The sequence below is a fragment of the Saccharomyces mikatae genome, assembly GCF_947241705.1.
Source record: "Saccharomyces mikatae IFO 1815 strain IFO1815 genome assembly, chromosome: 14".
Classification (NCBI taxonomy): Eukaryota; Fungi; Ascomycota; class Saccharomycetes; order Saccharomycetales; family Saccharomycetaceae; genus Saccharomyces; species Saccharomyces mikatae.
Window position 1 is genome coordinate 288,608 of NC_079269.1, and position 26,451 is coordinate 315,058.

Genomic DNA, 26,451 nt, shown 5'->3' on the forward strand with positions numbered 1-26,451 from the left:
CTCTGTTTCATTTGTTTTATAAAAGCTAATAAGTACCGTATACAGTACATAGGAGTATGCATATAGCCTGAAGCCTCATCCGTACTGTACTGCGCACATCATATTTCAAAGAAAAAAAGGAAAAAATCATAAGACATAGTACCCGTAAATCCGATCTGCTGATATTCTACAATTGCATAGGATGACCACTCAAGAATCGATCAAACCTTTGGTAGACAGGATTCTATCAAACCCCCTGCAGTTCAATGCTGCAATGATCTCAAAGAAATCGAATAATAATAGTGATACTTCCGCCGCGCCGCAGAGTAACTCGTACATCGTGATAGGAAAGCAACACAGTAAGAATAGAAATGGAACAACTGCTATGGCGACGGCTGATGGCGAGCAAGCTCCAGGCAAGGACTTGATGGAAAGGCCAAATGAAAAAAAATCAAGCGCTGTTCCCAAATCCATGGCAGAGGCTTTATTGCTATACACTTCTAAAAAGAGTATAACCGCTGCTAATGTTACTGTTACTAAGAAGCCAGCAGAGCTTTCCGCGGAGCTTTCTACGGAACCTCCTTCCTCTGCTTCTGAAGATGAGAAAGAAGAGGAAGGAGAAATATTTCATGAGGCAAGAGATTACGTTGAACCTCGAAAAGTTAGTTTAAGGGAAAACGTAATTGCTGATGAAGACATCGGTGAAGATTTAAGTTCACCGTCAGCCACTATTAGCGAATTGGCTAGCGAAAAGGAGAAGGCTTCCGGTATTAACGACGAAGATGAAGATGAAGGTGAAGACGAAGATGAAGATGAAGATGAAGAAGGTGAAGATGACGTGGATTATGATTCCAGTGCAATGGAAAAAGAACTTCATGAAGAAGAGGAAACCGAGTCTAGTTCTACAATTTCAGAAGACGAAAAGAAAGACTTGCATAAAGATTTAATGGCAAATAGTACACTGAAGGTAAATCAGTACAGATCTACAGAAGGCCAGAATGGAAATGGAAAAGAAGATGACCAAAAGGAAGAAGAAGAGGAAGAATTGATGCATAAACCAAGATCAATTACCCCTCCAATTACCATATCAAATTTATCAAACTTCTATCAATTCAATGAAAACATCAATGATCGCGGCTCCTTACGCTCTACTAGAATAATTAAGAATTGGGGCAACCAATTCACCAATTTAAAACCTCGTGGCCTTTTGAATCATGGTGTCACCTGTTATACAAATGCAGCTGTGCAGGCTATGTTGCATATTCCTTCTATACAACATTATCTCTTTGATATATTATTAGGAAAGTACGATAGCAGCATCTCAAAAAGTTCTGTTTCTTATACTTTAGCTGAAACGAGTAAAAAAATGTGGTTGCCAGTTTCCAAAAATCCTAGGAAGAGTATTTCAGCTTCCTATATTAATCCAAACCACTTGATTTCCAGACTGGATGATATTAATTGCATGATGAGTGAATGGCAACAGGAGGATTCTCATGAGTACTTCATGTCGTTGATGTCAAGATTACAGGAAGATTCTGTTCCCAAGGGCCATAAGCTTATAGAATCGATAATTTATGATATATTTGGCGGTCTTTTAAAGCAAATAGTTACTTGCAAATCTTGCGGCAGTATATCTAAAACAGAACAGCCCTTTTACGATTTATCGTTGCATTTAAAGGGGAAGAAAAAACTTGATTCAAACCCTGATTCTTCGGGTGAATATAATAACAGTGCTTCTTCTACTAATTCCACCACGACCAAGAGTTCCACCACGCAACTGTTATCTTCTTCAAAATCTGCCAATCTGAACTACGATACACCAGATGTCTCTATTAGCAATTTAAGTTCACTCAATCGTAGATTCTCCATTGAAAAATCAATCAGAGATTTTTTTAATCCCGAATTAATCAAAGTCGACAAAGAACAAAAGGGTTATGTTTGTGAAAAGTGTCATAAGACCACGAATGCTGTGAAGCATAATTCTATCCTAAGAGCTCCCGAGACGTTGCTGGTACATTTGAAAAAATTTAGATTTAATGGCACTTCTTCGTCGAAAATGAAGCAAGCTGTTTCGTATCCAATGTTTTTAGATTTGACAGAATATTGTGAAAACAAGGATTTGCCTGTCAAGTATCAACTATTAAGCGTGGTGGTACATGAAGGTCGTTCCCTATCTTCAGGCCACTATATCGCTCATTGCAAACAACCAGACGGTAGCTGGGCTACTTACGACGATGAATATATCAACAAAATATCTGAAAGAGACGTTTTAAAGGAAACTAACGCTTATTATCTTCTGTACACGAGATTAACCCCAAAGTCGATCCCATTGCCAGTAGCGAAATCTACCAATACCGCTGATAATATTACCTCGCCCAAGTCTAAGCAAGAACAAGCAACCAATGAATCAAATAAACGTCCATTAAAGATCAATAGTAAGAAAAGTAATCGTAAAAAATGGAAAAAAAGTAAGAAGAGGAAGTTTACTAAGTAATGAAATCCAACTTTCTTCACTTTACTTTCCCTACCTCTTTGTAAGCATTTTTATTAGCATTTCATTTTCATTATACCTAACAAATATATACACACAAGTATATATATATAAACATCCAGTCTTTACTGAATTTATAAAACTACTCTCACATCAGAAAGTTGGAGAAACGTTCTCCTCACATAATATTAGAACCGTACCGAGTTTAATTAACACTGCATGAGAAGAATTCAAAATTACAACATATGTACATATTTACAGAATATATCAGTTGAATAAAGAAGGGAAGAATTTTGAATGCTTTTTAAAAACGTACTGGAACTTTTACTCTCACCTTAACTTTACCAATCAAGGCACAACCTTTATACCCATACTTTTCGCAACTCCAACTATCGACTTGACGATACCTTCCATCTCTAACAAACTATGTCTTTCATCACTTTTTTTTATTTTAGCTATTTCGTAAACGTGCTTTAATGATAATTCGCCCAAAATACGAGTTGTTCCCTTGGCAGGTACACCAGTTAGCATTGCGCCCACATTTGGTTGACCATGTCCCTTCTCCATTTTAAGAGCTTTCAATAACAAATATCCGGTTGGTGGGGATTTCATTTCAAATGTAAATGTTCGATCTGGTTTTATTGTGATCAATACTGGAACCGGTACACCTGGTTGATAATTTGCCGATCTTGCATTAAATTCTTTACAAAAGTCAATGGCTTTGATACCTTTAGAACCCAATGCAGGTCCCACAGGAGGTGATGGTGCTGCTTGACCCGCTCCTACTATTAGCTTCACTACTACGTTTTTTGCTGCTTGTGACATTATGAATGCCAATAGAACTATATAATGTTTGAAAATTTGAAACAACGAAAATAGATAATATATAACAGGTTCCGGTATTAATTTGAATGCCTATGGGTTTATCACTTTTTGTGAGCTCTAACATCACAACGATTTTTAGCGCTTCTTCTTTGCTACGGAAATCTAAAGAAAGGAACTGCCATTGTGGTATAGTAAAGAGCGTTACCCGCATCAACAATTCAATAATCGACAGGATCATTCTAACTAATGCCACTACTAGCGTGTTATGGTTTCACTTATTTTAGAAAAATCACACGTTATGAGAGGTATATCTATGTAATTAGTTTTCTGGGGAGTATACAAATAAAAAAGAATTTAAATGTAATAGAAAAATAAATATGACATCGTATTTTAACGTACACTCAAGTAAGATGAAAATTATAAAAAAAATATATATATACAAATGCTGGAAAAGAGTAAGAGTCCTGGCGCTTATTTATTGATTATTTTGTTTTTTCTTTTTCTTTTCGAGGCCTGCAATATGCGCTTCACTTTGATCAACTTGTGTGTGATGATGGTCTTCTCCTCTAACCACTTTGAACGATAAATCTTCTTCAACCAGATGGCACATATCAATGCTTCGAATCCAAGAATCTTCCATGATTTCTTCGATACTTCCTCTACATGCAGGTGCCAAATCAATCATGCGTCCAATGATATGCTGAGTTTCTTCCGGTAATGAATGCAATAATCTTTGCGGTCCAATATTAACATTATTAGGATCTGATACATTATTTGAAGAACCTTCCGGTTTCTTCTTTTCAGTAGAGTGCGATTCGTCATATGAAGGAGGATCAGGAGTTCTTGTCACCAAACTACTTAAAGAATCGCAATCACGTCCAGAACAAAATAATTTGAATGAATTATCTCTAAGTTTTGGGATCTTCCATGGAAATTTCTTCAATATCATACATGCAAAAATAATTGCTGAAGACCAAATGTCTACGGGACGTGGGTCATACTTGGCAAATATACAAACTTCCGGTGCTAAATACGGATCGCTACCAACAATTCCACTTGCTTCGACAAGATTTTTGGAGAACGGATACGAAAAAACTACAGCTGCACCGAAATCAATTAGTTTTACAATACCTTCTTCGTTTATAACACAATTATCTAGCTTTAAATCTCTGTGAGCCAAGCCAATACTATGCAAATATTGTACACCAGTAAGTATTTGTTTAAAACAACAACAAATTTCTTCATAAGACATCTTATTACTCATTACAATAGCAAATAAATCGTATTCACAATATTCCATTACTTGGAGAATTCTATCATTTTCGTACACGATTTCAATTGTTTCAATAATATTTGGATGGTTCAGAGTTGTACCAATACAGTATTCAGATGTTATTTTCTTGACATAATCTCTTTTTGATTCATTTTCAAATCTAGTTCTAAATTCTTTTACTGCAAATATTTGGTTATCCGAGATTCTTTGAGCCAATTTAACGGACCCCCCTGCTCCAGCACCTAGATCAGCCCCTGTTTTAATGTATCTCTTTGAAAACGGAATCCCTGAAACGCCATGATTATGAGAATAAATAGTATCTCCATTTCCGTTATAGCTAGTGGAGTAGGGGTTGTTACCACTTGCACAATGGGATGATGAATGGGAATGCGATGGAACAGGTATTCCGTTAGAAAGAGGCGATCCATTCGGGATTGCATTGTTGTTATTCGAGGAAAGATTATTGCTAGAACTTTTTTTGAAAAACCTCTTTAAATCACCAATGGAAGAATGTTGCGACCTTGGAACGCTTTGGCTTGGGGGTAAATGGTCATGAACAGACGAAGGAGAACCGTAAAAATTATCTGTGTACGAGCCAGTTGGTTGTCTTGACGCAGAATATATACTGCTTTGCCTTGCACGGATAGGTTTAGGGATAGCCGTTGAACCATTTGTAGCATTGGGATTTTTAATGTTAGGAGATGGGCCATTTGAATTAACAGGAAAAGACATGCCTGCAGAGTTTGGATTTGAAGATTCTTTTGAGTTTTTGGAAAAGAAAAAATTTCCAAGTTGTGAAGAAAATGAACCTGAACGAGAAATAGATCTTGCTTGAGTAGTATTGGCATTATTACTATCCATTGATGCTTTTTGAAGCTTTTGTTTGGAAATAACGAAACGTGGCTCGACACTATCTACCTTCGGAGAGGATATAACATTAGAATCAATTGCTGAAATATTATTAGGCATACCACCTGCATATGTTTCGAGCCATGAGGAGGATAAAGAAGAGCTGTTACTATTAGAGCTGTTGTTGTCCTTGTTAGAATTTGGGACGGAGTAAGGTATACTTGATGACAAAGAAGGAATAGCCCTTCCCGAAGTATGCGACGTGGCAGATAATCTACTTGTAATTCTATTCTGTGCAGCAAGAGAACCACCATAGGAGGAAAATCCAGCTGCACCCTGGTCGTTCATTAAAGACCCGAACCTCTCTTTGCTTTGTGCACTTGTACCATAGAATGATGCAGTATGGGCAAAGTTTGAATTAAGAAAACTTGAGGAAAACTGATTTCTATCATCTAGAGAGGAACCGGCCGTAGATGAAGAATCCTCTTCTGAGTATATTTGAGTAACAGTTGTAACACTTCCAGGAACTGGTACGGTAGCTCTAATACGATTACTGCTACTATTGCTCACGCTACTAACATGACTGCTGCTCCTATTCCTTGCTTGAATGTCGAGCGGTTGTGACTCAGGTGTTGAGGTCAGTGTATCAGCAGAAGTTCTCGGTGATGACTTCGAGGTTTCGTTTTTTCGTTTTTCTTGTAACAATCTAGTTAACGAAGACATAATGTTGTGTAGATTTTTCCTCTTTAGTCTGAGTAAGTATAGAATGTTAAGAAATCAAATAGAAAACAATTAGACAAAATGATAATACGTTGTAGTACAAGTTAGTTGGTATTGGGTGAATTGGGGATGACGCAATGGAACGAGAACACCTCTTTATTATTCTTTCAGTAGCAAAAACAAAACCTTTAGGAACTGCCGAATATTGCCACTAACTAGTTCGTACTGATTCTACAAATACAGCGGCACATATTTAGAGATAAGCTATAAGGGTAGAAATCGTGGTATGCGTCATTGATAACGAAAAAACGTACCAGATGACAAGCCAATGACAATGGATGATGAATTTCGGGAAGGTGATAAGTTATTTCTATGTTGTATATACTAAAGTCGTTCCTAAGTAAGCATACAAAATGCGCAGGTATTCCGTTTATGGCTTGTGGAGTACCTGCTGATGTTCCTCGTACAGCTTTTCGTGCATACCACGTAACTCTTTGTAAGCGTGTGTTAATGCTTCTATATTGGCTTTAAGTTCGGTAATTTCTTCATCTTTTGCGGTATTGTTGTCCAAAGATGAGGCGGTGTTGACTTCATTATCAACCACTCTTACATCACTTGAAATTTTACCAATGTGTGTGAACATGGATTCTTGTGATTTAATCTGTTCCAAATAAGCTTCGAAGTTATTAAGTGGTAACGCAAGGTCTGGATCTGTCTCCGTTTCTGGTTCTCCTATCTGATACCAGATATCATGTAAATGAGCTTTGTTTTTACTATCGAAAATAACTCTTTGTAAATTTGGTATCTTCATAGAGTTGTGACCGTTACCATTACCAGAACGTTTCTCCTTTGTTTCTTCTCCAAATAGTTGGCTGTCATTTCCAAGCCTATAAGGATTGACTAAGAGGTTCGTCACTGCTCCAACAGAAGCTTGCGACGTAGTTAAAGTTTGAATAGTTCTAATAACCTGTTTTGAGTAGATTTCCGCAATAGAAACCTTTCCCTCTGTGTCACCAACTAATAATAGTGTACCATCCATTGATATTTCTAGACAGGACACGTTCGAATTCAGAAGATTATCACAGACAAGTTGACCCATCGTATATAGTGCATCTAGATCCTGATTTTCACCACCCCTGACTAAACTCCGTTGTACCAGAGAAAAAACTCTGCTTTTTTTTATTGTATTGGTTCCTGCAGACTGTAAGAGATTAACAACGGTGTTTCCCTTTAACTTATAGAACAAATTTAGTGTAAAACAGCCATCTTCAGTACCGATATAGCATGCTCTGTCAGCAGGATCGAGAACTAAAGATTTAATAGCATAAGGTGTCGTAAATGTAGCAAGTAATGCAGGTGTTTTACCAATACTACCATTTATTCCGTTTGTTTCCTGTTTCTCCTTGGAGCCTATTAGACTCAAATCATAGCACCTAATGGTAGCATCTTGCGATGCCGTGAATAATTTCGTATCAGTGCACGATAAGAATTTTCCTTGACTAGAGGAAACTTGAAAATCTGTCACAGGCAATGTATGATCGTGAAGGATACATATGGGCTTAGGATCATCATTGGAGGCTGATACTAAATCGACTGTCTGCCATAAAATAACTCTCGAATCATTACCTGAAGTAATTATATATTTCCCATTCAAAATAGATTTGATCTTGGTGATACTTTGATAATGAGCCATAGGCTTCACGTTCAACAGTGACCCTGAATTCAGTTCCCATATGTACAGTTTACCAGATTCGGTGGAACCAAGCAACAAATACGGAAGATTAAATTCTGGTAAATTATGAGCTACACCTTGAATTCTATCATACTGCATACCGGTATTTTGAACCACTTCTAAACATTTTAGGATTTCAGGTAATGGCAAGCGCTGTTCAACAGACTCTCTCTTAAAAGAACCTGACAAATTGTAGACATTGATTAAAGCTTTTTGTGCCTGAGCAACAAATAAATACTTACTACCTACTTGAACACAACTATTTCTTGATTGAGTTGAACATTGCCTCAAATTTACTTGCTCAAACGAGTGCACAGAAGAAATCGTTCCTGAGGTATTTGTTGTGAAAATGACTTGCTCGTCCATTCTGACCGTCTTCAAAAGTTCTTACTGGATGAATATTCAACAATGGAGGTTATCTTATATATCTTTGTGAAATCTGTCCTCCGCATAAGTATATTCGGAAATGGGCATCGATTTAAAATTTTCATTTAATGGATGTGAAAAAAAATTTTAGTTGGCGCACTTGACTTTTTTCACACACATATCATAATATATGGAGTGGCGCTATCATATTGTCTCTCTTATGACAAGTAAACAGTTTGTTACCATGTTAGAGTCTTAATTATTAAACCATACTACTAAATCAAAACCGGCTGAATGTTTTAAAGCTAAACCATGCTTCAATCTGTCTCTTTGGAGGCCATTTGCAAGAACCTATATATTATTCTGTAGTTCTGTTCCTAATATAATGACAGAAGAATTCTTCATCGGCTTTCCTTTACAAAACAATTCGTAGTTGATTTTTGTGCTATTTTATAGTAGGTTAATATTGTACTTCTTCACGCTTACTATCTCAAGACTATCTATCAAAGTTAGTACTTATATTCTGCCTGTTCGCGTTGCATCTCAATTTATAAACGCGATCAAATGAGCCTTAAAAATCCGAACGAAGAATGAGAAATGTACATAAGAAGAAGGATTATAAAATACCACGACAAAGAGGTTAAAAGGACAATTAGATATTGTGGTAAGGTTTTCTTAGAAAAGAAAGGTAGAAAAAGTTGAGGCTTGTCAAAGAAAAAGAATGCCCTTGAATATTATTGGAACTGCCCTTATTGATGGGACTGATAAAATTCCTTACTATCAAACACTCAAAAGGGTGGCTCCCTATGCATTAGGTGCTGGTGCCATTAAATACTGGTCAAGAGGACCATCAAATACGTGGGAAAGAAAGTTGCATGGAAAAGTTTATATAGTTACTGGTGCTACATCTCAAGGAATGGGAACATCTGTAGCTTATAAAATGGCAGAATTAGGCGCACAATTAATCATCTTAACCCGGGAAGTAGACGAATGGGTCACAGATTGGTGCGAAGACTTACGTGAAAGTACAAAAAACGAGTTGATTTTTGTAGAAAAGTGCGACTTAAGCAGTTTATGGGAAATTCGTAAATTTGCCACAAATTGGCTGGATAATTCGCCACCTAGAAGATTAGATGGTGTCATTGTTATGTCTGGTGATATGGAGCCATGGGGTATTCCAAAAATATCTTTACCACAGAGAAGATCATCTAAGGATGGTTTAGAATTACAAATCGCTACAAATTATGTAGCAATTTTCCATCTTTTAAACTTACTACAGCCTAGTTTCAAGGCTCAACCGCCTGATAGAGATGTAAGAATCATTCTTGCTACATGTTGGTTACAGGTTGTGGGTGATATCAACATAGAAGATCCTCTATGGCAAAATGCCAAATATGAAAGTGCCTTGAAATTTTTCGCAAGCAGTAAACTACAATTAGGATTAAGCATGATGGAATTACAAAGAAAAATTTCAGAAGACATCAAAAATCAAAAGACAAATGACACTGAAAGAACAGGTAAAAATGTTACTATTACTATGGTTCAACCGGGTACCATGCGATCCACCAGTCTACGTCGGGTCATTAGCAATGGTTCGGTGACATTATTAATCATAGTGTACTGCATTCTATTGTACCCCATTTTGTGGTTGTTCACAAAGAGCGGTCGCCGTGGTGACCAAAGTTTCTTGTACGCCTTGATGACACCGGAACTAGAGGAAATAAATCTTAAAGACGTGAGAGCTAAGTATATTTCAGACTGTTCAATTGTGAAATTTGCTCGTAAAGAATTCGATGACGAGAAATTGCAGAAGAAATTATTCCAAAACACTGAAAGAGATATATTGCAACTGGAAAAGAAAATCGCAGCAAAAAGAAATGCCAATAAAAAAGAGGAGAAAGGAACAAAGAAGAAAAGTCAGCGCAAGAGTAAAAAAGATGATTAGAAAGAGAATTATGACATAAATAGGATAGAAAGAGAAGCGTGGATATATATATTTTCTTGTTTTTCTTTTTTGACGATATCAGTATATGTAATTGTTTATTTATTTAATTCCCCTTCGCGACATTAAAGTATCACACACTTTGATTTCTTTTTCTTCTTTTCATTTTTCATCTTCGATTTAGTTTGTTTACTGCAGTGAGCCTTTGAAGCTATCTTGGTGCCTTTGGTTTTTGATTGTTCGTGAGTTTTGTCCTTATGTTCCTTTTTCGTAGGCTTGATATTAAGCGCTTCCTTCTCATGTGGTGGGTTATCATTCGGAAGGGTGCTATCTGTACTATTATTATGATGTGGTTGCTGTTTTTGTTGTTGAATATTCTTGTCTCCGTTGGTGTTGGTTGTTGCACTCGTTAGTTCATCAGTCAGGGTATGATTTGCTGATTTTTGGTTAGTAGATTCCGGCTCATAAATAGCGTATCTTACTGCATGCTCAAAAACTTCTCGGACGCCTGCTTGTGTAGCAGCAGAACATTCGGTGTACCCCATAAACCCGTATTCTTGTACGAGTTTATCTATTTCCTCTTGAGATACATAATCAGAGTTTGTTTCTTGTAACTTTTTCTGGGTTTCCAAATCATCTCTTAGATCGCTTTTGGTACCCACCAGTAAAATGGGATATTTCCTTACTTTAGTATAAAGGGAAGAACTTTCAATATTAGAAGTCTGTTTTAGTTCAGGTAGCCACTTTTCTGTGACATTGGCAAAGCTGGCATGTTCACTTACCGAGAAACAAATTAAGAAAATATCAGTTTGAGGGTAACATAACGGTCTTAAACGATCGTAATCTTCCTGTCCTGCAGTATCCCATAAATTGATTTTATATAGTTTTCTTTCTGTACTTGGTGAAGAACTGGCAGAGGAAAGTGATCCTCTCCTACCGGTACCATTTCCAAGTTCTAAGGGGCCGTTGGAAATTGCGGTAGGGATAGCTATTGTGGTAGAATAATTATCAAAAACCGTTGGAACATAGTCGGTTGGGAATGAATTGGTAGTATATGATATTAGAAGTGACGTTTTTCCTACTGCACCATCACCGATTATGACGCACTTAATGGACCTCATCAGAACTATTAGTATACTATATTATAAGTAGTATATATATCGAAGTGTACCTTGTACGTGCTACTTCTCCTATGCTATGGAATTCGATGATCTAGATGTTGTCTTAGCCAATTGATCGAGGAATAAGTTAATTTTCCAACCGCTGAAATAGAATGATGAGTGAATGTTCGTGCTTCTGTTCGTTGGTGGACCGGCCGTACGTGCTTAGTGAGGGCACTACTTAAACTTACTTTAAATAACAAAATAGGAAAGTAACGAAAAAACTGAAAAAGTAAAAAAAAAAAAAAAAAAAAAGGAGAAGCTATGATTGCCAGTATTTGCATGAATCAAGATGAAAGAGAAGAACGACAAAACCAAGAGAAGGAAAGGTGATTCAAAGATAAGAAATGAAGAGAAGAAAAAATCGAAGTGTGATACTGTAATGTTGAGAAGCGCATGCTCAGCTGCATAAGAGCTTTCCTTCAAGTATTTACTTCATCGTATTCGTTGTAGCCCGTTACGTAAACATTTTGACCAAGAAGCGTAAGAGAAGAATTTTGAGCGGAGGCCGAATCATTTTCTCTTTTTATTAATTTGGTCCAGATAATAACCTTTTATGATTTCTGTATCAAGGGGCAGACTGGCCTACCTCTTAGAGACCCCCGCATGTCCAAGCAAAGCAAAGACTGAGAGGAAGCGGGCAGGATAATTTTCCGGTTTGTTCGCTTCACAGCTGTTAAACGTAGATGCAGATCTGATACCGAGAGAGGGGGAGGCCGGAACGAAAGATTCAGGGGAGAGAAAGGCCCGGTCGTCGCAGAAGAGAGCACTTTGTCACACCTCAACTCTTAACTACTCTGTCTCTCAGAGCTTTTATGGCACATAAATAAAATATCTGCTGCCTTCCATTAACTAGTCGTTATTCACCGGCGCGGAGAGCCTAGCCCTTGCGGAAAGAGATAGGTCCTTCTATTAACGCAATTGAATTGAGAACTGCAAAAGAGAAAAAAAGATGCTTGTTCCACCTTTTTCGATTGCAGTTAACTTACTACTATTTGCGTCACCATCTATATCTTGTATAAGGAGACTTCGGATAATTCGTCCCAGAAGGTGTTGGAAAAAAAAAAGAAACAAAGAAGAAAAAGAAGTGCAAAAAGGAAAGCTCAACCATCCTCGAACATCTTTCCTTTTTTCTTCACGTGCTTTGCTGATGTAAGCAGCAGGACATGGCGGACAGAAATCGGAGAGATGTGACGGCGACTCCTGACAGACAACGTCAGGCAAATGTAAAATTGAACATGAAAGGCTGCGTAGTTCACTGTCACCGGAGCTGTCCAGACGATTTAGTAAGTCAAGCGAACCTTGAAAAATGGGAACTTACCTATAATGGCGACGCATAAAGGCGCACCACGTCATACAAAATGACATCACGATGATAAATATTCACCGCACGATGCGCAGTATTTGATTAGGAACCGGCTATAGCTCATTTTTCAAACGTTATTTCTCCGATATTTTCGAATGGAATGATGGTACCACGATACTAAAGGCGACAAAAAAGTACTGTGTGTGTTTCGCATTGTTCACTTTATTTTATTGTATAAGCGCAGGTAGTCAACTTCCCATCCTTTCCTTGCTGCTAAGAAACAGCAGTATGACTGCTTAAAATAGAAGTACGTTGGTCAAGCCTACGTACATAACGCTAATATGATTACCTGAGTACTTTTGGAGATGACGCTAAGCCTCTTGATTTTCACTTCTTTCTTTTCGTTGCTTCTCTTGAGTCTAATTACTGATTCTTGGAAATATAGACTGTTTTTATTCATAACATCCTTACATTTTCAAACAAAATTGTCTCATAAAAATTCTTTTGTGAAATTTTTTTACGAACGGACGCGGCGAGTCATTTTCCAATATGCAGTGTGAGATTTTCCACTTGTATGCTGCTGTTTGAAATACAACAGCATTTTTCCATAAATTTTAAGCGAGTACATTTGACATATCTGTTGAATAGTCTTCTTATTCTTTAGATGTAAATATAAAAAAAAAACAGCAAACAAACTACAGAAATGGTCGCTTTAATCTCTAAGAAAAGAAAGCTAGTCGCTGACGGTGTCTTCTACGCTGAATTGAACGAATTCTTCACCAGAGAATTGGCTGAAGAAGGTTACTCCGGTGTTGAGGTCCGTGTTACTCCAACCAAGACCGAAGTCATCATCAGAGCTACCAGAACCCAAGATGTTTTAGGTGAAAACGGTAGAAGAATCAACGAATTAACTTTGTTGGTTCAAAAGAGATTCAAGTACGCTCCAGGCACTATTGTCTTATATGCCGAAAGAGTTCAAGACCGTGGTTTGTCCGCTGTTGCCCAAGCTGAATCCATGAAATTCAAGTTGTTGAACGGTTTGGCTATTAGAAGAGCTGCTTACGGTGTTGTCAGATACGTTATGGAATCTGGTGCTAAGGGTTGTGAAGTCGTTGTTTCTGGTAAGTTGAGAGCTGCCAGAGCTAAGGCTATGAAGTTTGCCGACGGTTTCTTGATTCACTCCGGTCAACCAGTCAACGACTTCATTGACACTGCTACTAGACACGTTTTGATGAGACAAGGTGTTTTGGGTATCAAGGTTAAGATTATGAGAGACCCAGCTAAGAGCAGAACCGGTCCAAAGGCCTTGCCTGATGCTGTCACCATCATCGAACCAAAGGAAGAAGAACCAATTCTTGCTCCATCTGTCAAGGACTATAGACCAGCTGAAGAAACTGAAGCTCAAGCTGAACCAGTTGAAGCTTAGATTTAATTATTAAATATATATATAAAGTATAGGTACAATAATTTTTTCTATTCCAGTTTAATGATGGTGGACTTTTTTCATGCTGTTAGATTTTCGTGAAGGATGCAAGTTCATGCAATCTATTTTTTTTTGAGATGGTTATTATTTACAGAATCACAATACTATATAATCAAAAAGATAGGTTTTGATTGAGAAAAAATGTGGACATGAGTAAAAGAGTGAATGCCGATTCTTTCTCATTCGCTTATAATAAAGCTTAACAAAAACTCAAAGTCCCACAACCGCTTTCACCATTTATACACGCCGCCTGTAACGCCTCTAATAGGCTTATCTCCTAGTTGTACCCATGGCGCTCTCTTTTGCTCTTTTAAATGTGCCTCGTAAGCAAGTCTTTGTTTCGTTACGCTCTTTGTTTTCAAAATACATTTAACATGAATATAAGGGTGGCTTATGATACCAACTCTTGTTCTTGCCTTAAACTCAACACGTTTTCGCCAGAATCCATCACTCCCTGTCCAAATCTGAGAAATATACAAATCATCTGGTTCCAAGCCTAATTTCTGACCGTCCTTGACACCTTTTTGAAGTAGTTCTGCTACTTCACGAGCAATTTTCTTATTAGAAAAGTGGCATTGAGAAATAGCCTTCATAACGTCAAGTCCTCCTAATAACCTCAACAGAAGCGTAGCTTTTTTCATCGACGACTTAATTCTGTATGACTGGACATATACAGAAGGTTCTAGTACCTCAACTTCTTTCCTTGTTAAGTTTAATTTATAACGTTTGTTAGAATTTGGTAACTTAACAATAGTATCTTTCTTGTAGAATCCACCATTGGTTTTACAATTAGCTTCATATATTTCTCTCTTCAAAGGAGATAAAAGGCTTTGAGATGCTAATTGCTCCGGTTGTTGCAATGATATAATATGTTGCTGTAGTAATTTATCGTTCTCTATAGTTATCGAATCCTTATCAACTCCAGGGGCCTCACCAGAAGAATCAGAGGCAACCGCTAGTCTATTGGAGAAGCTATTCGCATCATCATCCCCACTGTTTTTCTCCTTTATCGTATTTTCAGTAATGCTTCCGAAAAGTGACCCTTTTGAATTGTTAAGACATATTGGTGTTCTATGCATCCAACGTCTACTTATAGGAAAAAGTAGAACCTTAGAAATCCCACCCACCTGAGATACTTTTGTCGTAAAGTTCATTCTCTCCAGAAAAAAGAAGGATTGAGTTGATGCTCTTGACTTACTTCGGAGCTTTGTATGACGTATTCTAAAATCTTCTCTTTCGAAATGCATAATATACTTGTTATTCAAAATCCTATAAACAGCAATATATTGGTTACCCTGCCTAAAATGAATCAAAAGAAGATGTTGGGTGCGGTCCTAGTAGCAGAAAAAGACTAGAAATGTTTTGTATAATTAAAGACTTACCTAGTTGGGCTAAAAAGTTTCCCTTATACATGAAGATCAACCTTGTAATTCCTTGTCGCATAATAGTATGATGTCTTCTGAGTGTTGATTTTTCTAAAAAGTACTGTTCTCTTTTACTGTCGACAAGTAAACATGTACTTATAATATGATATTAGTGCTATTCATCAATAGCTACGTATGGTTAAGCAGAAAACATCCTATTTGATAAATAGTACACGGCGTCATATAATCTCTCTTAAAAACCCTTGTGAATTATTCTCAACTGAACATCCTCCATCCATCGAGGCATTATTATCTAACCCATGCCCGAGCCGTATCGAATTTGAAGACAGAGTAGAGAAACCATTCTGTGTAGATGAACCCGAGGACGAATATGTAAATGAAGAGCCATAAGAAAACCTGTTTTCCGAGTTCATGAAACTGTTCTGGATATTATATGAAGGATTATTGGTGGCTACAGTATCCCTTAGTGGTGGTACTGGGGGAACACCTCTTGCTTTGAAATTAAATTCGTTGCTAAAAGGATTATTAGTGGAAGCAATCTCACCGTTTGCTTGTTGAGATCCAGAGTCTTGAGCTTGAATTGATGCCTCTTTGGCTTGATCCGTTGTTGGGAATCCTGTCCTGCGCCCAATTTCGTGGTAGAAGAGATCAGCGTCCTTAAATGTTTTCTTTGCTTTTCTTTTTCTGATCAGTATAAACCACAATACAAGTGCACTTATAAGGACACCACCAACACTTCCTACTACACTTCCTACAATAGTTCCAGTATTTGATTTTGACGTGCCTTGGCTTTGATTACTGTCCAAGCTTCCGTCCAGCCAATGCTGATAGAAAGACATATCTGCAGTAATTGTTGAAGACGGAACAGAAAAGGAGCTAACTGCACTTTTTGCAAGTGCTATCGTAGTAGGTAATCCTGTTACGAATGTTGTAGTGGATCCAGTGATATCATATGCTTGGGTATAGAAATAATAAATAGTGCTCGAACCTTCGGAGCTTGAAAGAGCTCCCGTATTGTAAGCCGGACTTGATGTTGGCATGGAAGACGTAGAAAATAAAGTAGCGGAGACTTCTTGAGTCGTAAATGGTACACTGCTACCAGAAGTAGAAGCCATTGATATAAGAGAGTACGTGTTGTTAGCCAGAGAAGGGCTTGAATGGCTGGTTTTTGTACTGTCTAGTAGCGGTGACGATGAAAGGCTGCTTGAAGATAACAAACTGGTGGATGTTTTAGTGGAAGTTAATTTTGGCATGGAAATCGTACTTTCAGAATCAGCGGAAACGGTTGAAGATGAATCTGATCTGTTGAGCATCGAAGGTTGGCCAGTGATGGAAGAATCGACCGTTGATGTAATCAATGAAGTATCAATTGGGCTTGATGTATACCTATCAGGACTTGAGGATGTGGCATCTTCATTTGATATTGTGGAAGGTGACAAAAACGTTGTAGACCAACTCGATGGCACTTTTGAGGTGACACTAATTTCAGAAGAAGTTGTTAATATTGAAGATAAAGAAGTGTAACTAGGAGATACGGCGGTAGGTGTTAACGAGGAAGAAGTAGAAGAACTACTGTCGAGCGAAAACTTTTCGAAGTTTGAATTTGATGAAGACGATGAATACGACGATGACAATGATATTGGCACCGATGTTGTTGATGGTGATGTCGATTTTGTTGACAGGATGGACGATTTTGATAAAAGAATGGACAATGAGGGTGTGATAATGGAGTATGAAGTCGTAGTTGAGTCATATTGTGAAGTTTCGATATGTTGCTCGCTCGATGAACTGCTGATTATGGTTGATGCGATAATGTCACTTGAAGATACAGCGGAGGATGAATACGCACTCTCGTCAGTTGTCAAACTTTGAGAATAATATATGGATGTGAACGAACTAGAAACGGGCGCAAAGGAGCTCAGACTTCCCTGTTGGGGTATTAATGTTGAAGTAGCTGTAAGTGGGACATTGGTTGACAATAAAATCAGGCTGCTGCTCGGTTCACTGAATGGCAGTGATGTTTTGTCAGATTCTGCAGAGATGGTCTTCCCGATAGTACTATTGGAGCTCATACGATGGCGAATATAAATACTTATTCAACTTTTTATATTTTTTTCAGATATCGACGAATGGGGATGGGGATACTAAATATGTGTTAAGCGAAAGTGTATCAACAAGCAGATCAAAAAAGGATCAATACTGTTCTGATGCTTGTCTTTAGTGAGTAACTTTGGTAATTAATGAATGCGCAAAGGCCTTTCTTTGAAAAGGTGATCTGCAAAACGTTTCTTTAGATCTTGTTTACCTCATTTCTTTCTTTTTTTTTTTTCCTGCACACTCCTCGTGCCTTGATAAGCCATTATCAAAAAAATAAAAATAGCAACATTTGGTTAACTTGTATGGATTGAACATGAATAATTAAATACTGTACAAGCGAATAATCGCATTATGTAGGTAGCTTATACACCTGGTTTGTAGATTAGTCAAATTTCACTTTCTTTCCCTGCGATGGTACGATAGCTGCAGAACCTCTTTGGGCGGTCGCTAATGCTATACTGCTCTTAGTACGATTATTAGAATCTACGGGTGGACGTCTGCTGTTGTTGGGTCTCTTATATTCGGGCTTATTGCCGCTATCCTGTCTTGAATGATCATACCCTCTGTTATTGGAAATATCGAATGAGGGAGATTTGTCATTGGTTACATTTTCAACCTTCTTACGAACCTGCCTTTTACTTCTGTCTTCACCGTATTCCATTCTCAACGGTCTTCCAGCAATTTTTCTACAACCTTTATCCTTCAATGCATTGGTCGATCCTTCTTCATTTTTGAAGTCGATAAATGCGAACCCTTTACATTTACCGCTATCTTCGAATGTCGCCATACGGATTTTTATGATATCACCACAATGTTGGAAATGTTTTCTTAATAAATCATCGGTAACATCAAACGACAAATTACCGACAAAGAGAATTCTTGAAGGTGGATTTTTGGACATGGCGACCAGATCATCTTTGTCTGGTCTCCCCGAGTAATTTTCAGAATCTTTGATTAGCATATTTCTTCCGTTTAGATGAGATTCAGATAACTCTAGGACTGCTTTCAATTGCTCGACGTTTTTGAAAAACATGTAGCAAAACCCCTTGTTTTTCATAGAGTTAGAGTTTTTGGCAGCAACACGTGGCATGGATAGTCTGGTTATATCTTGTTCGGTAACTCTGCTTCTTTCGTCTTCATTGTTTTTTGTCTTAGCAACGAAAAATCTAACTAAGTCATCTTTCGTGGTCTCAAAAGATAAATTACCAATCCAAACACCATATTTATTTTCATCTTTCTTCTTCTTCGTTGCAGTCTCACTAGATTCATCTCCTTTTACGGCATCAGTTGTGGATCCATCACCTTGGTCGTCTTTCTCAGAGGCACCAGTTTTTTTCTTTTCAGCATCTTCTTTGTATTCTTTGATCGATTTAGGATCGATGTTGTACTTTGCGTTTAACTCCTCTAGAGTAATCTTCCCCCTTCTCAAGAGACGCTTTTGTTTCTTTGATAGGGGAATAGAGCTTTTCAAGTCAATTTCGATTTCATCTTCAGCTTTTCTCTTTTTTGTTGGATCAAGCAAAGCCTTCTTAACTTGTTCCTCGTTATCCTTTATGGTAACAACCTCTTCTTTTGACGCTTCTGTTTCTGACATTTTATCTTGAACTTCAGGGTTTGTTGGATTAGATTGAGATACTGTGAGAAAATACCTCTCTATGTATGCTCATCGCAAAAATTTTCCTTCTCTTTAGGATGAAAAATTTCAATTTTCTGCTATTTCAACGGTACACGTGACTCCCGCAGAACCTTTTGAACTAATGTATCAAAAGCGTGGATAAGACGCAAGCAGTGTCTGCGGTAAGAATGAGATATTATAGTGGTGTTTATATACGGCATGATATACTATTAATACATAGTTAAAATGTGGAAAATAGATCGTATATGTATTTTTTTCCCAGATAGTTATTACTTCAAAATCTTGCTTAACTTCTTGAAGAACCCTTCCTTCTTGACAGGACTTTTCTGAACATCTTTCTTTGGTGTTCCCTTCGTGTGGCTAGGTTTTGCAACCGTGGTAGCTTTTTTAACTTCTACCTTTTCTGTAGCAGCTGTTGTTGGGCTTGGTTTTGGCTCGAAGGTTTGGGTATCAGCAATAACTTCACCAGTTGATTTCCGAGATGTCTCCTTGGCAGTGCTTGTAGTCGAACCTACAGGCAATTTCTCTGGGGAGCTTTCAATTTTAGCGGCTATACTCAATGATTTTTTACTCTGAAGCTCCGAATCCTCGCCCTCTGTATTTGTGCCTGCATCCTTATCTTCGTCCTCTTCCTCTTCCTCGTTTTCAAGTTCTTCGGCTGACAATTCATATAGCCTCGACTCAGAAGATTTGGTCTTCCCCAAACCATCTGTAATATATTTTTCGTTTTTGGCAAAGTTAAGTTTAGCTGGCCCTTCTTCATACGGCTTAACTGCCTTTTCTTCAGTTACACCAGTACTGTTGTTTTCAATTATAGTCGTAGTGCCGCTTAAGCCATCTGCATTCTTGCTGGTTTTGTCTACCTTTTGAGCTTCATCTTCGCTCTCTGGCACTTCAATTACTTCCTGAGAAAAGATCGACCTTTCCCCTGTTTGTTTGTTTGTCTTGATTACTCTCTTGATCTTGAATTTTCGTAATTTTGCAGGCTTCTCAGCTTCCGGTTCAATTAGAGTGGTGTTCTTTGTAACTGCCAATCCGCCACTTTCAGGGACCAGCATGCCAGTGTTATTTCCGTACTGCTGCATTACATCGTCCTCAGTAATAAAGTTGTTTTCCACCCCCCCATCAACAATCACCTTATAGTCTTTATTTGGCAGCCACTGACCGTCAACGATAAACTTAAAATATACTTTGCTACCAACACTATCAAACTTTATTGGCAGCGTTATTTCGAAAGCACCGTTAGGATCCTTCACCATTGGTAGAGTGCCCTTCCACTCATCGAAACCACCCGTCAGAATAACTGTTTCGGGTCCCTTGGGCCATTTGAACGTAAATTGGGGTAGGTTTGGTTGCATTCTGTTAAGAGACTTTCTTTCGGTACAATCCTATAGCACTATGAAAGTTAAATAAAATTAAGAGTAGCAAAAATTAGGTAATATTGAAGATGGAGAAATTGTTTCTGTATTTCTGTATTATGTAAAGATTGTTCGCCGTCTTTTATTTTTAATCATGTGGGAGGGGGGAGAAGGATGGATGTAAAACCTTAACCATGTCAATGCAAGGGCTCCCACCCCAAATGTTCCTATCGGGCTCGCCTTGCTGCCCCAGATATTCACGAAAAGGGCCAGCCTTGCAACGTTTCTCTTATGCCCTTACTTTTCTAGATTGTTTTTGTTATCTTTTCCTTTGTTCGAACTCTTCTTTCTTATTTTTTGCGGAATAAACCCTAAACAGAATAGGGTTGCGGTTAATATTTACGTTTTGTACAAAAGTAAAAAAGATACATAATGGCCTTAAAAGCATCGGTACTATCAACTTTGACTGATATATTAACAGTAAAATATTGTGGTAAAATATTGCTGGTTGGTATTTGAAGTTTTTTTAGTAGTTCTAGTTTCTCTTTTAGGCTTTGAGGGTTGTTTTCTATGACTTCTGAAGTATTTATTGAAAATGATTGTTTACCAAGAGAAACACATACCGGTAAGGATTGTGATGGCACTTCTGAATGGCAGCTACAGGATAATATCACAAACAAACCAGATGGAATATATGGAGATGTCTGGTTGTCAAGGGACGGAAGAAGTGTGAAGTGGTGTATTGAAGACCAGTGCTTGCGTCAGTTCAGTTATAATCAAAAAATTATCAAAGCTGGCTACATTGATTTTGAGAAGACACCAGATTGCTTTGTAGTAGTACTTTCTGATATTGCACATGTATATCTCCTGACAAGAGGCGATTCTACGACGGTATGTTTCCCATTCCAGATAGGTAATGCGTTCTGGTATGCGAATGGTGTGATTTTGGAGAGGGACACTTCTGTGTTCTTCATGGATAGTGGTTACGATTCAAAGCCCATTGAAGTCGATTTAAAGCATAAGTACATCACTATGACGGATCCGATGACACCGTTTGGCTTGATTTCGATCACAAATACCTTTAAGGGTGGAATAAACAGTGCTTCAGGTAACAAAAGCGATAGCTTACAAGACCTTCAGCTTGTGTTATTCCCCAGTAATAGGGAAAAGTACATAGCGGTTTTCCTAGATCAGAATTCCAAGGTGCTACGATTTTATTACAGTAGAATTTTGTCATCAGATCAGTCACGGAAGGGAGAGTTAACGATTTCCTCGACGAAGAAAACAGGCTTGGAAACGGCTGGCAATAGCCAAAAGACTGGTGGAATTACGAAAGATTTGCGTAAGTTCTCACTTTTGACACGTAGGTCAACTTCTAATTCTCACGATTTCAATACTTCCGAAAGAATCATTAGCGGCAGTGTGGGTAACGCTCCAGTAAGAACAGATATTTTTGCTCTACCTTCTACTTGTTCAAGAAGAAGCCTATCAGCAACCCTAGATAGAATGGGGAACACCATTGGTCTGAATAATAGAGCCACACCTTCTTCCTTTTTCGAAACCTCTGCAAATACTTCGGCTCATTCTAATGTAGCCCCCGTATCACAGCCAATGCAGCAGCAGCAGCAGGAATATTTAAACCAAACCGCAACTTCCTCGAAGGATATTGTTTTGACAGAAGTATCGTCTTTGAAACTGCCAGATGATATCACTTTCACTTCACGACGTCTGAGCTCTATACTAAACACTATAAAGTTTTTGTCATTAAAATTCGAACGCCAGGAGGCACTTTTAATATTTCATGAGCCTACGCATTTTTGCAAAATCTGGTTAATTGATCTTTTACCAGATGTCATTGATTCTATTCCATTCAAGGTATATGGGAACTCACCGCAAAACATGATTAGACTAGAGAATTTAAAGCTTAAAGACCCATCAAGGATACAAGCTATACATATACATGCCCATCTTGATGGATGTCTGATTTTGATTTCAAAGGAACAGAATGGAAAACAATTTGAATCTCTCCTATACAACCCCTTTGTTAGAATATTATCGCCTTCTAAAAATGTTTCGCGGGAGCTCACTAAACAAAACAATTTCCCCTCTCTACAAAAAATGTTCCCCTATCCTGAAACTAGCTTCACTAAGCTCTGTTTCGAAGCCCTCAAGTATATTACTTCTCCAACATTTAACATCTCAATTATATTTCTATGGCAATATGCATATTCAATACTTCTTGCAAGGACCAGTCATGTACTTACACGCTTTAGAATTGAGTATGACGCGTTTTCATTGGTTCTTTCACTTTTGATTTTGCCGATTCCTAGTTCCTCCAGTCAAGAGTTTAAAGAAAATAAAGAAATATATCAGCATGAACTATTTCAGCAGTTGAAGCAGAATCCAGAAATAACAAGCTCTGTTCTGCCGAAGATTGTTATTGCATTGCATCTGATACGGGAGGAATACTCCTTGAATGTCTTGTGTCGCAATGAACACGCATTGTTGGGACAGTTTCTCGGGTTCGCTACTGCCGCCATGGGCTGGCCAGACTTATGGCAATCATACTATGTGCCTCAAGCTGATTTAGAATCAAAACCATTGTTATCCCCTGGGGAACAAAACTCCACTTTCTTTCATCCATTAGACGAACCGCCATCAATCATCAAATCGTTATATAGTATAACTGAAAACAGTTCAATATCATTATGTCCGTTTATTAGTTTCTCAAGACTTGCCGCAACAGATACAGAGGTTGAATTGCGCATTACTCCGAGAAGTTTTAAAATCTTGGGTTTGTATGAACTGGTGCACTCTGCGAATTTTCTACCAGATTATATTTTGGGTATTCTCTCTAGCTTGAAAATAGATAAAAACGAGCTGCAAACATATCCTTTAGGTATTTTAGTCCCTTTGAGAAATGTCCTGAAAATTCTGGAGGATAAATTATCTGAAGTACGAGAAAACCTGGAGTTGTTAAATAGGGCTGATTTACAAAGGTGCAGTGCAATTATCAACAGTATAAGGAATGATACCAAGGATATCGTTGGAAGAGATCAAAAGGATAGTTCTGTTTTATACAAGGTACCGGTGACCAAGAATATAGGCTCTTCAAGTAGGACGCCAAATAATATATATTCAATACTATCCGAGATTGTGAAAAGTGCAAGTCAAGTTCCACTGGATGGATCTGCTATGAGGATGTCGAACATCGAGGACGATGAAGATATTGATGAGGGTCGATCCCTCAAATTAAACGCAGGACTGATATTTTCAGAGGATAAGAGGTTTACTCATGTTGTATCATTATTGGCTTATTATAAGTCGACACAAGCCCAATTTTTCACTACTAAAACTGAATATGCCCAGATACTAGCTCAAAAAAAATACTTTGCTAATGTTATGGCCCTGAGAACGTGTACTAATGGTATTGGTTGGGGCGCAGTGGCATATGCAACAGAAAAACCAATATCCACTCAAAAATGGATCGTTCAACCTCTCAATTTGATTTCTATGTTTCCAGATGACACAAAGATAGCTGTGAAAGTTCCAGAAGATGTAGGACATGATGTTGTCAAGTGGGGACAATTTCATGCCGGTGTTAGTTCTGGTCTTCGTATTTCAAAGAAGGCAACGGGGATTACAGGTAGTTGGATTGCGTTTAATAAACCAAAAGAATTGGATGCTTATCACGGTGGCTTTCTCCTCGGACTTGGACTTAGTGGGCATCTAAAAAATCTAGAGGAATGGCACATATACAATTACCTAAGCCCCAGAAATACACATATAAGTATTGGATTACTTTTAGGGATGAGTTCAAGTATGAAGGGTAGTATGGACTCAAAACTGATTAAAGTTATTAGTGTACATCTAGTAGCATTTCTCCCAAGCGGATCTAGCGATTTGAATATAGATCTAAAACTACAAACCGCTGGTATTATAGGGATGGGTATGTTATACCTTAACTCAAGGCATAAGAGGATGAGCGATTCAATTTTTGCGCAGCTGGTATCATTACTCAATGTTAATGATGAAATGGTTGCTGATGAAGAATATCGATTAGCAGCCGGTATATCGTTAGGTCTGATCAATTTGGGGGCAGGTCAAACTACATTCAAGAAGTGGGACTCATCTTTATTAAGGTTAGGGGACTACTTTCCTGAAGATGTTTATGATTCTAGTGATGTTGAACAAAACATAATGTATGAAGAGCTAACTACGAAACTTTTGGAGATTATCACCAGTACCTACGATATAGAAAACGATTGGATACCTGAAAATTCACAGATTGGTGCAGTGATTGCAATTATGTTCCTATTTTTGAAGTCGAATAACTATGAAATTTCCAATGCCCTTAAAGTTGATCTGAAGGAAATTTTAAAATCAAATATAAATACTCGCCCTGAATTGTTAATGTACCTGGAATGGGCATCCAATATGATTTTATGGGACTGTATAGGTGATGACTTGTCGTTTGTCATGAAAGATGTCGAATTAGAAAAAAACATTAGTGAACTTAATACAGATTTACTTCCCATATATTATACTATGGCGGGAAGAATTTTAGCCATGGGTATCAGGTTTGCTTCTAGTGGTAACTTGAAAATTCGCAATGTCCTTCTTTCTCTTGTTGATAAGTTTTTGCCTTTTTATCAATACCCTGGAAAGCGGAATCTTGACTTTAGGTTGACAATCTCTGTTATTAATGTTTTAGTCAATGTCATCATTGTGGCTTTGAGTATGGTTATGTGTGCTAGTGGTGATTTGGAAGTTTTAAGGAGGGTGAAATATCTACACGAAGTTGTCTCTGGACCTTATTCAGACTTATTTCAAGTAATACCTACTTCTAAAAATAATGACGCAAGTGTGTCACAGGAAAACTCAAGTACAAACAGATCTGGAGATAATGACCATGATGAGAGAACTGACGATACAACAACTTCCCTCGATAATGATAGGTCCATAAATGGTAGTGAAATTAGCGATCCAACAGCATTTTTAGAAGACAAAAAGGATATGGATGACCACTACGGTAAGTTCATTTCCACGAATCTCGCGCTAGGTTTTCTATTCCTTGGATCTGGGCAATACGCTCTTAATACTTCAACTTTAGAATCTATTGCCTTCCTAAGCATGTCTGCTTTACCCACGTACGCAACTCCGCATCCTTTACAAGAGTTGAAACATTTCTGGAGCATGGCTGTAGAACCCCGTTGTCTTGTTATAAAAGATATTTCTACTGGCGATCCCGTTAACAACGTCCCTATTAAGTTGGTAGTTGAGAAAGACATTGAAAATGAGGAAGTAGTAAGGGAAATGTCCACTCCGTGTTTACTGCCTGACTTCTCTAAGATCAGATCCATTAGGGTGGAAATGCATAGTTACTTCCCCTTAGAAATTAACTTCACTAAAGACTATTCAGCTTCTGATTTTTTTAGTGGCGGTACGATCATTTATATACAAAGGAAATCCCAAAGCATTTTCGAGCACAAAGCTTCTTTCAGGAACACAGAAGATATACACTTGGCGCTTAAGAAAAAATCAATAGAATCCAAAGATTTTTCGAAGTTGAACCCGAAAACTAAACAAGGGAACATTACTTCCTCGCAACTTGTTGAAAGTTTAGGTATTCAAGATTTGACAATGGTAGAACTTGATACAATCTTAAATGCTGAAAATGACACATCGTTAACAGATTCAGAATCCTATAACTTAGGTTTGCTCTGCTCGGATAAAAACAGTGGAGATGTATTGGATTGTCAACTTGAACTTTGGTACAAAAGCTTTGGACCACACGTTGAACAATGTAAGCATTAAGGATTTTTTCTAATGAGTATAATAAGCAATTT

General features: G+C 37.8%; 12 protein-coding genes across 12 annotated transcripts; 4 read left to right on the forward strand and 8 right to left on the reverse strand.

Annotated features, from left to right (window-relative positions):
- Window positions 1-181: 181 nt before the first annotated feature.
- UBP10 (ubiquitin-specific protease UBP10) lies at window positions 182-2,473 on the forward strand (the record flags this gene model as incomplete). The annotated part of the gene is made up of 1 exon (XM_056225211.1): window positions 182-2,473. One exon carries the CDS (start codon window positions 182-184, stop codon window positions 2,471-2,473), a length of 2,292 nt encoding a protein of 763 aa, XP_056079052.1.
- Window positions 2,474-2,818: 345 nt separating this feature from the next.
- Window positions 2,819-3,295, reverse strand: MRPL19 (mitochondrial 54S ribosomal protein uL11m; the record flags this gene model as incomplete). The annotated part of the gene is made up of 1 exon (XM_056225212.1): window positions 2,819-3,295. One exon carries the CDS (start codon window positions 3,293-3,295, stop codon window positions 2,819-2,821), a length of 477 nt encoding a protein of 158 aa, XP_056079053.1.
- Window positions 3,296-3,770: 475 nt separating this feature from the next.
- NPR1 (serine/threonine protein kinase NPR1) lies at window positions 3,771-6,140 on the reverse strand (the record flags this gene model as incomplete). The annotated part of the gene is made up of 1 exon (XM_056225213.1): window positions 3,771-6,140. One exon carries the CDS (start codon window positions 6,138-6,140, stop codon window positions 3,771-3,773), a length of 2,370 nt encoding a protein of 789 aa, XP_056079054.1.
- Window positions 6,141-6,567: 427 nt separating this feature from the next.
- IPI3 (chromatin-binding/pre-rRNA-processing protein IPI3) lies at window positions 6,568-8,235 on the reverse strand (the record flags this gene model as incomplete). The annotated part of the gene is made up of 1 exon (XM_056225214.1): window positions 6,568-8,235. The coding sequence occupies one exon, from the start codon at window positions 8,233-8,235 to the stop codon at window positions 6,568-6,570; it is 1,668 nt and encodes a 555-aa protein (XP_056079055.1).
- Window positions 8,236-8,956: 721 nt separating this feature from the next.
- On the forward strand, window positions 8,957-10,180 carry PBR1 (putative oxidoreductase; the record flags this gene model as incomplete). Its single annotated transcript, XM_056225215.1, has 1 exon — window positions 8,957-10,180. One exon carries the CDS (start codon window positions 8,957-8,959, stop codon window positions 10,178-10,180), a length of 1,224 nt encoding a protein of 407 aa, XP_056079056.1.
- A 122-nt stretch (window positions 10,181-10,302) lies between these two features.
- RHO5 (Rho family GTPase RHO5) lies at window positions 10,303-11,298 on the reverse strand (the record flags this gene model as incomplete). Its single annotated transcript, XM_056225216.1, has 1 exon — window positions 10,303-11,298. One exon carries the CDS (start codon window positions 11,296-11,298, stop codon window positions 10,303-10,305), a length of 996 nt encoding a protein of 331 aa, XP_056079057.1.
- A 2,048-nt stretch (window positions 11,299-13,346) lies between these two features.
- Window positions 13,347-14,069, forward strand: RPS3 (40S ribosomal protein uS3; the record flags this gene model as incomplete). The annotated part of the gene is made up of 1 exon (XM_056225217.1): window positions 13,347-14,069. One exon carries the CDS (start codon window positions 13,347-13,349, stop codon window positions 14,067-14,069), a length of 723 nt encoding a protein of 240 aa, XP_056079058.1.
- Window positions 14,070-14,356: 287 nt separating this feature from the next.
- On the reverse strand, window positions 14,357-15,373 carry MRPL22 (mitochondrial 54S ribosomal protein uL22m; the record flags this gene model as incomplete). Its single annotated transcript, XM_056225218.1, has 1 exon — window positions 14,357-15,373. The coding sequence occupies one exon, from the start codon at window positions 15,371-15,373 to the stop codon at window positions 14,357-14,359; it is 1,017 nt and encodes a 338-aa protein (XP_056079059.1).
- A 356-nt stretch (window positions 15,374-15,729) lies between these two features.
- On the reverse strand, window positions 15,730-17,583 carry TDA7 (Tda7p; the record flags this gene model as incomplete). Its single annotated transcript, XM_056225220.1, has 1 exon — window positions 15,730-17,583. One exon carries the CDS (start codon window positions 17,581-17,583, stop codon window positions 15,730-15,732), a length of 1,854 nt encoding a protein of 617 aa, XP_056079060.1.
- Window positions 17,584-17,990: 407 nt separating this feature from the next.
- Window positions 17,991-19,202, reverse strand: NOP13 (Nop13p; the record flags this gene model as incomplete). Its single annotated transcript, XM_056225221.1, has 1 exon — window positions 17,991-19,202. One exon carries the CDS (start codon window positions 19,200-19,202, stop codon window positions 17,991-17,993), a length of 1,212 nt encoding a protein of 403 aa, XP_056079061.1.
- A 311-nt stretch (window positions 19,203-19,513) lies between these two features.
- On the reverse strand, window positions 19,514-20,602 carry MDG1 (Mdg1p; the record flags this gene model as incomplete). The annotated part of the gene is made up of 1 exon (XM_056225222.1): window positions 19,514-20,602. The coding sequence occupies one exon, from the start codon at window positions 20,600-20,602 to the stop codon at window positions 19,514-19,516; it is 1,089 nt and encodes a 362-aa protein (XP_056079062.1).
- A 570-nt stretch (window positions 20,603-21,172) lies between these two features.
- Window positions 21,173-26,419, forward strand: APC1 (anaphase promoting complex subunit 1; the record flags this gene model as incomplete). Its single annotated transcript, XM_056225223.1, has 1 exon — window positions 21,173-26,419. One exon carries the CDS (start codon window positions 21,173-21,175, stop codon window positions 26,417-26,419), a length of 5,247 nt encoding a protein of 1,748 aa, XP_056079063.1.
- Between the last annotated feature and the right edge of the window lie 32 nt (window positions 26,420-26,451).